Source organism: Quercus lobata, chromosome 4 (genome assembly GCF_001633185.2).
Source record: "Quercus lobata isolate SW786 chromosome 4, ValleyOak3.0 Primary Assembly, whole genome shotgun sequence".
Taxonomy (NCBI): domain Eukaryota; kingdom Viridiplantae; phylum Streptophyta; class Magnoliopsida; order Fagales; family Fagaceae; genus Quercus; species Quercus lobata.
This window is the reverse complement of record NC_044907.1, coordinates 16,629,522-16,641,244: the sequence shown is the minus strand read 5'-3', so window position 1 is coordinate 16,641,244 and position 11,723 is coordinate 16,629,522. Positions and strand designations below refer to the sequence as shown.

Sequence of the window (11,723 nt, the reverse complement as noted above, 5' to 3'; positions counted from 1 at the left end):
TCCGGATGAACATTTACCAGCTAAATATTCATTGTACTCATTTTTTAATGATTGACCTTGTTTGATCAAGATATGCTTACATGTTATATAGTGTTTATGAACTTGATTGCACTTTACTTGCTCATATATGTACCATGTATTCAACTTGTCATAAGTTTAATGAAAGTTTTGTTTGTGTGCGAGTGTTTCAGGTTATAGGTAAATACATGTAAGTGCTTCACAGCTTCTAAATTAGGTGTGAGTGAGTTTTGCCATTATTCCCAAACTCACGTTTAAGTCTAGAGTTTGTTTTAGGGGTCTTGTCACGGAATAGCCAAAGGGGGAGATTGTAAAGTTGTAATTTATAACTATGTTTTTGTTGGCTTCAATTCCGTGCCAAATTTGATTGTAATTTTGTTCAATTTTATGTACTCTATATTTCATGTGGGTTTTATTTGTAAGGGTTGTGTGAAAGAGAGAGAGAGTGTGTGAAGACTCAAGGCAATTGAAGACTAAAGCTGTTTTTGCGGGTAGCTCGCGAGTAAGCTTCCCGCAAAATGAAGCATGTACCCTGCACATGACTGGAATATGAAGAGTTAGGACATAATGGAGACAGCTTGTTTTCGCGAGTGTCTCGCGAGTAAGGCCTTCCTACGAGATACCCGCAAAATATTCTATTTTACTGAATTATCATTTCTGATACACACTTTCTGTACCCACACTATATGTATCCACATTACCCACAGATGTTGAGGAGTGCTTCTGAGAGAAAATCTTAGCCACAAACCTTGAGAGTTAGAGATTGTTATACCCACAATTCTTTACACAATCCATTGTGAATTTTCCTCAACTCCTACCTCTCCATTTTCATATCCTTGAGAGGTTGATAGTCCAAACACTTACCACACCCTTTCAAAGTGTCAAGTGAGGTTTTGGTGCTCCTAGAAAGTATTGGAAGAAGCCAGGCTTTGGCAGATGCAATTGGGCGTATTGCGGGATCTGGAGAGCTAACAAGACACCGTTTCGAGAAGTCTTATTGGAGTAGGAGCTTGGAGGGCTTAGGTGCATTGGGTAGATTAGGCTTGGAGGGTCTCTTGCTATTCGTGTATCCCAACTGATTGTCTAGTGGATTGATTATTGCTTGGAGGGCGGCGAAAAGGTTTTTGTTGAGTTATTCGGTTTCCTCTTCGATAACACATCGGCATGTTATCTTGTATTTGCATTCTTCTTCCCTACTCTTTTACCTTTCAGTTTACTGCTATGCTATAATGAATATGGGTTAGAGTAGTTTTTGTGTTTATTCGCTTGCATTTACTCTATTCCGCAATTAGTATAAGTTAGAGTAAAATCAACGAGCCGTAACTTTAATTTGGGGGTCTAAACAACTCTTGTGTTTTCAACACATTTTCGAGCTTTCAATATATATAAATCCCGGCCTTGTTACAAAATTGGCTTTCATGGGATCACCGTGGGTATATGATCTTTCTTGATGAGTTTTATGGATCCGTAAATCGATTTATAAAGGTGATGGTTGTATGAAGATTAGTCCAAGATGTCTAATTTCTGTATTGTTCAGATTTATCAGTAACAAGTCTTCCAAGGTGTGGTCAAGGGCCAGATAAATTTTGGTCTTTTCATAGGCCGGCCCATGTGCATCAAAGACTGAATTTGTGTTGTTTATGCAATGTGCCTGCCCTTTAACTCAAAAGATGGAGATTTGAAAACTTAGATATTAAAAATATTAAGAAGTGTCAATCAATTGAATCATAAGGCTTTTAGGGTAAGGAATAGTTTTTGATTTCTATTAATTTTAAGTTTTTATTATAAAAATATATACCACAAATTTGTCACCTTTTTGGGGGAAAAAAACTCTAAAGAAAAACTCACAATCTTTGAAAAATTAAAATGAGATAGTGGAATAAAAGCCAGCGTTCCTTCAATTTGGCTTCTCAAAAACAAAAAAGTTTCAACTTTAATTGATTCAATGTGTTAAATATATAAACAATTGAACAAATAAGAGTACCTAAAAGCATGTCCTATATTAATAACCTTTGATGTTCTATTTAAGAAGTCGATCTCTTATTACGCAGTCAATATTTCTTTAATTTTTTGTAAACCTCATCACTTACGTAATAACCCCCCATCCACTGGGATTTGTGTAATTGTTATTATTTTCTAGAATGTTCATATTAGAAAATTTGTTTTCTTTGACCATTGACATATATCAACGTACCCATTCAGAATCACGTCTACATGCAAACCCTTCACATAAGATTATAAGCTTTAAATTAACCTTATAATAACTAATGTAATATTTTATTCAACAGTATCGCTCGGTCCAGGTTTCCTATAAATTTGGAATGCATTGCTTTGCATTTTCAGATAAGACTTTTACATAAAAGAGAGAGATTTCATTGCATTAATTTGCAGTTTTAATTTTGTACATTAATATTGTTCGTTCGACTTAGATATAAAGAGAGACATTGCATTGCATTTGTACATTCTAGTTTCTACGATTTGATACACAAAGAAAGATAGAGAGATGGAGGCAACAAATGAAGTGAAACCTATAATCAAAGTGGCAGCAATATGTGGGTCTCTCCGTGAAGGTTCCTACCACCGAGGCCTCATTCAAGCTGGTACGTAATTTCTGTCACTTTTTTCTCTTATTTATTATAAATAGTTCTGATGACTAAAGATTTTTTTTTTCACAAAGTTTCTTTTATATATAATTGTTGAGCTGCCATATTATTATTGACTATAAATACACCAAGTTGAATTGAGTATTAAAAGTTCAAGTTTGTTCTCGAGTTGAGCTCATCAATTTGTTTATCAACAACTTAGTTCATTTATAACTTATTATGAAAAGAAATGTAATTAATTAAATTCATAATTTATCACCTTAACAATTTGGGAAAAAAAAGGGAAAAGAAAAAAAAAATCATATTAACCTTATAATAAATTTATAATTTAATGTTGTAACCTTTGAATAGGGTGAGATTTAATTAGTTATTTTTTGAAATCTTAAGATTTAATTTTTTTTATTTATTAAAATATTAGGGTTTAGTTTTTTTACTTTTAAAACAACAAGATTGAATTTGTTACACCCCTATAACTATAAGGTTTAAAATGAAAATTTCCCAAAAAATTATATATGTTCCTAGCTAGCATTATAAGTTGTACAAAACATTAAGATAACGAAACAATTAATTCATTGATTTGCATGTCTCACAAGTCAATAAGAAGCTGTAGAAGAATTCACACTTAATTTTTGGCATTGTTACTTAAAAAAAAAAAATTGCATATGGATGAATAAGAACGTACTATTTACTAATTAAATTATCTTGACTTAGATTTTACCCATGTTTTATATAAGGATATTTATTTGTTGATTAGTTATTTCCTTAATTCTTCTGATGATAAATTTTTCTCTATGTGAAATGAGTTTTTGATATGATAAAAATTTGTTGTAGCAATCCAACTAAGCCAAGAGTCAGTCAAAGGAATTGATATAGAGTACGTAGAAATCGACCAGCTACCTTTGCTAAATACTGACCTTGAAGGCCAGGGAACATTTCCACCAGAAGTTGAAGATTTCCGTCAGAAAATAAAAGAAGCTGATAGTGTTCTTTTTGCTTCGCCTGAGTACAACTTTTCCCTCGCTGGTACCCCTCTTTTCTCTCATTCTCCAATATATTGAGCTTTTTCTGTGGAAATTGGCGTTTGCTAATTAATTCCGTTTAAGAATCTTGAGAAATGAAGTGCTTAAAGTGGTGTATTTTGCTGTGCATAGATGATTATTAAAATATAATTTATTCTTTGTAAAAATCATTATAATTTAATATAAATCTAAGAGAGTTGTACAACCACCCCCCCCCCCCCCAACAAAAAAAAAAAAATCTAGTTTGAAGGATAAGTTTATGGTTTTAGTAGAAATAATATAATTTCTGTCCATGTCTCATCTATTTTGAAATGAAATTTAATTTGATACCCAGAGAAAAAAATTGAAATATGTTTCTGATCACTTTTAAAAAAAAGAAAAAGAAAAAGAAAAGTTATCTATGCATGCATGCATGCCATAACAGACCAAACATTAATTAGAGCGTAAGAGAATTTTTAGAAAATCGCTTCTTTTTCTTTTCTCTAGGGACAGGTGAACCAAAAACTATTTTAATTAACAATGATTAGAATCATACTTGGCAAATGTAGAAATTGGTTCTTAGGGTCTGTTTAGATAAAACTTATTTTGTTGAAATTGAGAATTAAAAATTGAAAACACTGTAGCAAAATAATTTTTAAATGTGTAAATAGTGCTGTGAGACCCATTTTTAATAAAAAAATTGATAAAAAATGAAATTTGTGGGTCCATAAACAGTGCACGGATGCAATGTTCACGCAAGATTGGTCAAAAGTTGCGACTACTATTCATGTACAGTACATGAACAGTAATCACGTTGGGGTAAAACGTGTGCTCAAAAAAAAAAAAAAAAAATGCAGCATACAAAACGCCGCATCCAAACATACACTTAATCGATTTATGGATTATACAAGATTTATTTAATTTAGGGTCAAGAAAAAGAATATTAGATTTCATATAATTTTAATTAAGCCAATTGAGTTTTCATGGACACATAACAGCAGTATAACTTACAATTTTTGTGCATGTATTGTGCTTTCTTTTCTTAGCACCTTTGAAGAATGCTGTTGACTGGGCATCTAGACCACCAAATGCTTGGGCTAACAAGGCTGCTGCCATTATAAGTACTGGAGGAAGTGGTGGTGGTGAACGAGCACAGTATCATCTTCGCCAAGTCGGAGTTTTTCTTGATATTCATTTCATTAATAAGCCATTGTTTTGCTTGAATGCATTCGAACCTCCTGCAAAGTTTGATAAAGATGGTAACTTGGTCAATGCAGAGACCAAAGACAGGTTGAAGGAAGTTCTTCTAGCCTTGCATGAATTTACTTTGCGCATTCAAGGCAAGTGACAAGATAATATGTGTGTAATTCTCAGACAGAAGGGGCAAAAATATATGATTTTTTTTTTTAATGCAATGGGGGTGAGGTTTGTATGGGTTATTATTTTCCTTTTTATTTTGGTTGTGCTGCAGTGGCATTTAATTAGCTCAACTTATTGTAAATGTTTCTTTGGTATGTAATGTGGTAATAAAATTTTGTTCCCATTTCTGAGAAATTATTGTTTTTCGTTAGCTAGATCTACACAATTTCTTTTGTTTATGGGTGCTAAATAATCAAGCCCAAGTGGGGAATAAAATGTGCAATTAACTAAAGTAAAAAAAAATACTAATGTTGCTTATTATATAGTGAATTAGTTGGCCTTTTTCTTTTTTTTGGAAAAGGTTTGGAGTTATTAGATGTGAAATTTGAAAATCTAACTATTGGATTGCATGTTTTTATTATATCCTTCATACTTACAAAATTTTAAGAAAATTAAAGACTAATAGCTATGTCATCAATCAAATATTTAAATTTCAAGTTTTTGTAGTATAAAATTATGCATAAAAAATAAGTTTATTAATCAAATAGTAAATACTATTTGATTTGAACAAAATTTGATATGTATGTTCAGAACAAAAATTAAATACAATTCAATGGCTAGATTTACAAAATTCACATTCAATAAAAAGATAAATGAGAAATTTGAAGCGGTTCTCTCCAAACTAGTTTGGTAAGAAAAATTTTCCCTTTTTTTTTAGGCCTAAATTTTAATTTGTTGGTATTGAGGACCTTCAGCTTTACAGGTATTTGCTATATTCTTAATAGTTTATATTAGTCACTAACCCGTGCTACATATGGGAACATATCTATTTGTGCGGTAAACTAAAATAATTTTATAAAATTTTAAATTAATTAAGAAACTACATCATTGCGTGATTTGTTTTTGTATGACTTCAATTTGTGTTACAATTCGATGAAGAAGTCATTGCTTGAACGTGCAATGACTTATAAAAAATTTGTTAGACAATTTCAGATACTACAAAAAAATAACTCAAAATTCAGATATTAAAACTTCTGAAAGACCAAAAAATATTAAAGAATAGGATGATTCACTGTTTAGAAATTATTGAAACAAAACAAGATATATATGATTAAACAATAGAGAAATATAAGAGAAATATAGGTTACATTTGAAAGAATAATCTAAGGCTATAACTATTGAAAAAAATCAAAAGATTTAGAACCTACAAATTATAGATAAAATATGTATGTACATATATATATATATATATATATATGTATGTATGTATGTATGTGTGTGTGTGTGTGTGTGTGTGTGTGTGTGACTACACAAATTCAAATGTTAAAACTTCTAATATGCCAAAAAAGGTATATAATTAAAGAATAAGTTATTAAAACAATTCAAAAAATATATGACTATTCAAAAGAGAAATATAAGAAAAAGAAAAAAGTACATGAATCTATAAAGCAATAAATTTTAAATTTTAACAAGACTAAACTTTAAATGAACCTTATCATCATGTAACACACGCTAAAAAATGTTGAGCAGGAGCCCATGTTGAAATAATGAAAGTCATACCTCTTCTTAATATATCATATATAAGCTTTCTACCCAAGAAATTAACATACTTTCATATCATGAGGTGAAGCAAAGACATATGCAATAGTAGCAATCTTAAATTTCAATTATTGCAAGTTTTTTTATCTTGTAAAAAACGGCTATAGAGAGTTTAGTGATTCATGTATGAAAATTACATTTGAAAAATACATGAAAAATCATAAAACAATTAAAAAAAAAAAAAAAACAAAGTAGAGGAGAAGAAAATAATAGAAGAAGAGCTCATACCTCTACTCGGTTATTAAAAAAAAAGGGGTTTGCACTGCTTTTATAGTATTGATGATAAACCTCGCAAATTTGGAGATAAATTATCAACGTTTAGATTTGAGTTTGACTTGGACTTGTTAAAAAGATAGAGTTTCGCTCCTTGTTAAGTTTGGACTAAGCAAAAATAATTTTGTTTTAAAAAAATGACAATGATAAGTTTGAGTTCAAGTTGGATTTGTTAGAGAGATAGAATTTCACCCCTTGTTAAGTTTAGACTAAGCAAAAATAATTTTATTTAAAAAAATGATAATGATGTGGCAAACTTTGGAGAGGTCAATAAAAAGTTAAAAGCTTCGGTTATATATATAGACTATAAGATGAATTTATTATCTTAATATATTTTAAAGAATCAAATTAGATGTCTAAAATTTATGTACATAGATTAATCTTTTCCTTTGATTATTAGTAATTATGAATTGGTTATATTTGTTCGTTTATTTTAATGATAGAAAACATATGTTTGTAGTTACATTTGTTTACAATTATTTATTTAATTTTTTTATTAATTAATATATTTAGATTAACTTTACTTTTAATATTTTCTTGATAGTGACTCTGCCAATTTGACTAGCCTTACTTGCGGCTACAAGAGTCCTAAACCAACTGGGACTTAATTCGCAAGTCCTTGCTTTCCAGGATGTCTAACACCGTGTGTAACTTGCTTTTGGACATCATGCATGTGTGACAAGATGGAGAGAGGAAAGTGAGAAAGAGGGAAAATTTTGGCTGAAATATTTTGAGAGAAGTGTGAAATGTTGAAGCCCAAATTTGCAACGGTAATATCTAGATGTGGCAAAACGGGTGGGTCAGGTCGGGTCGGGTCAATTGGGTTTGCGGGTCAAACGGGTCACGGGTCAAAACGGGTCATTTTGAAAACGGGTCAATCGGGTTGCGGGTCAAACGGGTCACGGGTTGAGTTGGGTCGTGAGTCGGGTCAAGTTGACCCGCATTTTTCAAACAATTTTTTATTTTTTTTTGGAAATAGATGCAATCTGTTAATTGTTTATGAGTTCCTTAATTGTGATTAGATTTTCACTAGTGATATTATTACCAATTACCACTAAACACTTGAATTGATACCCAAATTTGGTGCAACTCTTGTTCTAGCTTTCTAGAAACTAATCTTGGTATAATCTTCAATCTATTTAAAGTAGGAAGAGAAAATGAAGGTGGCAAGTAAAAAATTACAAACTATAATGGAGTACTTAACATATTAAGTAAAAAAGAATAAGTAAATATTTTATAAAAATTACACCTCAATCTCAATCTACTCAACATTGGTAAACGTGGCAAAACGTGCGGGTCGGGTTCGGGTTCGGGTCAAAGCGGGTCACGGGTCAAAATGGGTCATTTTTAAACGGGTCAATCGGGTTACGGGTCAAACGGGTTGTAGGTCAAACGGGTCGGTTCAAACGGGTCTGACCCGTTTTGCCATGTCTAGTAATATCACATGAGTTCTGAACTGATTTGACAACACACAAGTTATGAGCCCCACAAGCTCCTTATATTTACGTTGTTGCCATTGAGAATCAGTTCTCAATTTTTGAAAACACCCAATTGTTTTTTCTTGTTTCCATCACTCTATCTCAAATTTTTGAGTTTTGAGTGATGGAAACAAGTGTTGAAAACCAAGCCAAACACAAAAGTTTTTGTGAGATCCACGCATTTTGAAAACTCAATTATGAAAATTGAGTGATATGATCCAAAATCCCATTGATCCAAACAGGCTCTTGGTTTCCAAAACCAAGTGGCAAAGTCACCGATTTTGATTGGCAAAGTCACCGATTTTGATTGCCAAAATCAAGCCACGTTACAATTATCATGAAAAAGGCCTCATTATGATAGTCCTTGCCTAAGTGAATGGCATATATAAAACCTTTCAGCTAAAAAACCGTCCAGATGATTGGGTTAATTCATTATGATAGTCTTTATAAAATAAAAATTAAATTCAATAGTTAATTGGGTTACTTCATTATGATAGTCCACTTGATTTCAATGAAATTATTACATTGGATTAAATTCACAATTTTTTTTTTATTAATTTAAACTTGTGGAATAAGTGATAGTTAATTAAGATCTCTTACAAGCAAACAAGATAAACAGCAAGAATAAAAAGATCAAAGTAAACACACGAACACCAAATTTATGTGGTTCAACAAAAATTAGGGTAACATCCACTGACACATTCAGTAGTGTTTATTACAATGACTGCAAAACAAGTTACAAGACTACATATTATATGTATGAAACTAATTAACATGACACCCTGAAAAATTTTCCTCACGATTTCCAATTTAGGAGCAAGAGGAATCGTCATGCCAACAAGGACTAATTTCAAGCCCTTGCTAGAAACAAAGAAGCACATAGAAATTGTGAAAAAGTTTAAAAAACATCAATGGACTTTTGATCATGAGAGAGTAGATTCAGAAGATATGCACACACAGAGTATTATCATCTTCCACATGTATAGCATTTGACTCAGGAAGATTTGTCTGTACCACATAGAATCCAATTGCTTGAATGAGGAAGAAAATTAATGTACTGTTGCATAAATCTGGCGCGATGAATTTACTTCAATTACCACATCATTTTTGTTCCGCAACAGCCATATATACTCTCTCTGGTTCACATTGCATAGATCCAGTTTTCTTTAATGGTGGAGAGTATATATGGCTGTTGCGGAACAAAAATGATGTGGTAATTGAAGTAAATTCATCACGCCAGATTTATGCAACAGTACATTTTCTTCCTCATCCAAGCATTTGGATTCTATGTGGTAAAGACAAATCTATACCTTTCAAAAATGATGTGGTAATTGAAGTAAATATAGCCATATATATGATTTTTTTTAATGCAATGGAGGTGAGGTTTGTATGGGTTATTATTTTCCTCTTTTATTTTGGTTATGCTGCAGTGGCATTTAATAGCTCAACTTTTTTTGTTAGAAACAATTTAATAGCTCAACTTATTGTAAATGTTTCTTTGGTATATAATGTGGTAATAAAATTTTGTTCCCGTTTCTGAGAAATTATTGTTTTTCGTTAGCTAGATCTACGCAATTTCTTTTGTTTATGGGTGCTAAATAATCAAGCCCAAGTGGGGAATAAAATGTGCAATTAACTAAAGTAAAATACTAATGTTGCCTATTATGTAGGGAATTAGTTGAGTTTTTTTTTTTTTTTTTGAAAGGGTTTAGAGAGAAATTTTTCAAATTCTTCCAATAATTTTTTATTAGATGTAAATTTTGAAAATCTAATAATTGGATTGCATGTTTTTATTATATCCTCTATGCTTACAAAATTTCAAGAAAATAAAAAATTAATAGCAATGTCATTAATCAAATGTTTAAATTTCAAGTTTTTGTAGTATAAAATTAAGTATAAAAAATATGTTTATTGACCAAATAGTAAATATTATCCGATTTGAACGAAATTTGATACTTATATTAAGAATATAAAGAAAATATAATTTAACAGTGAGATTTTCAAAATTCACATCTAATAAAAAGATAGAGGAAAAATTTGAAGTAGTTCTCTCCAAACTATTTTGGTGAGAAACATTTTTCCTTCTTTTTTAGGCCTCAATTTTAATTTGTTAGTGCTGAGGACCTTCAACTTTACAAGTATTTGCTATATTCTCAATAGTTAATACTGTAACATGGATTTATTTTCTTAATATATTTTAAAGAATCAAATTAAATGTCTAAAATTTATGTACTTAGATTAATCTCTTCCTTTGATTATTAGTAACTATGCATTGATTATATTTGTTCCTTTATTCTAATGATATAAAACATATGTTTGTAGTTACATTTGTTTACAATTATTTATTCATTTTGTTATTTTTATCAATTAATATTTTAGGTTAATTTTACTTTTAATATTTTCTTTTAATTTTGCCGACTGAAATCCTGACTCTGTCAATTTCACTTATATATATATATATATATATATATATATTGACTAGTATTACTGATGATGCCGAAAATATCACCAATAGGTCACACAGCACTCGCGACTCAAAGTGAACCTACACAACAAAATAACAGAAGACCTTAGAGAGTACCGGTGTGGTGCCGGCCAAATACCCTCCGAAGGTCAAGTTAGAATTATTCTCACAATTCTAGAGTGCTAGAGAGGGTAAATTATGCGTACCTCCTTTTGCGAGGGTATTAGGGATTTTATAGTAGTAGATGATCGACTATTCCTCCTTGGTGTAGAAGTCTTTTCCTTATAGAACTCTACTTGAATATTTTCTGAGCGTGGTGAGCAAGGTTTTTCCTTGTAGAGGAGATCTACTTTCAGTGTGCGTATCTTCTAGAATCCCCCTTGAGCTAGGATTTCCATTTTGGGATTCTAGGGTGTTTTAGGCAATGAGCAATAGAGACCTTAGATCAAGGGCCCTTACCGTGTCCTTCAGCGATGGGCTTTCAATGAGCGTTGAATCATCTCTATATCGGCTCAACAATTCCAATCAGTTAGGCCTATTACCACAGGCCCGTCAGGCTTATATTTTATTCTCTTCAGTTGCCCCCTTCACCCCAAGGGTCCGTCAGTTTAAAACAAAGGAACCATTGGGGTGACGACCCTAAGGTAAGGGCGTGACGGATAATTTTTTATGATGGGATGAGACCAATGAGACTTAAAGTAGAGGTTTTAAGGTTTCAGTTACAATGGGTTGTCGGATTCATGCAAGTTAGGATGACGGTGCAAGCGAGGAAACCGTCAATCATACCAACTACTGACAAGCTGTAAGAAAGTCATTAATGATGATGACACACGTCGTAATTTGATTGGGTTTTATCTTGGATCGAAGCGTCGCTTCGGCTTCCGTGAATCTTCCTTATAAATAAGGGAGTCTTCCTTCTCATTTCTCCAAT

General features: G+C 31.6%; 1 protein-coding gene across 1 annotated transcript; it reads left to right on the top strand.

Annotated features, from left to right (window-relative positions):
• Positions 1-2,500: 2,500 nt before the first annotated feature.
• Positions 2,501-4,967, top strand: LOC115987038 (NADPH:quinone oxidoreductase-like). Its single transcript, XM_031110481.1, has 3 exons — positions 2,501-2,618; positions 3,453-3,644; positions 4,666-4,967. The coding sequence occupies exons 1-3, from the start codon at positions 2,522-2,524 to the stop codon at positions 4,965-4,967; spliced, it is 591 nt and encodes a 196-aa protein (XP_030966341.1). The 5' UTR covers positions 2,501-2,521.
• The last annotated feature ends 6,756 nt before the right edge of the window (positions 4,968-11,723 follow it).

Excerpts from the sequence above, each read along its gene's own strand:
- LOC115987038 (XM_031110481.1), top strand. The coding sequence starts at position 2,522 with ATGGAGGCAACAAATGAAGTGAAACCTATAATCAAAGTGGCAGCAATA. Across the intron at positions 2,619-3,452 it reads CCGAGGCCTCATTCAAGCTG|CAATCCAACTAAGCCAAGAG; the intron begins GTACGTAATTTC and ends AATTTGTTGTAG. Across the intron at positions 3,645-4,665 it reads GTACAACTTTTCCCTCGCTG|CACCTTTGAAGAATGCTGTT; the intron begins GTACCCCTCTTT and ends TTCTTTTCTTAG.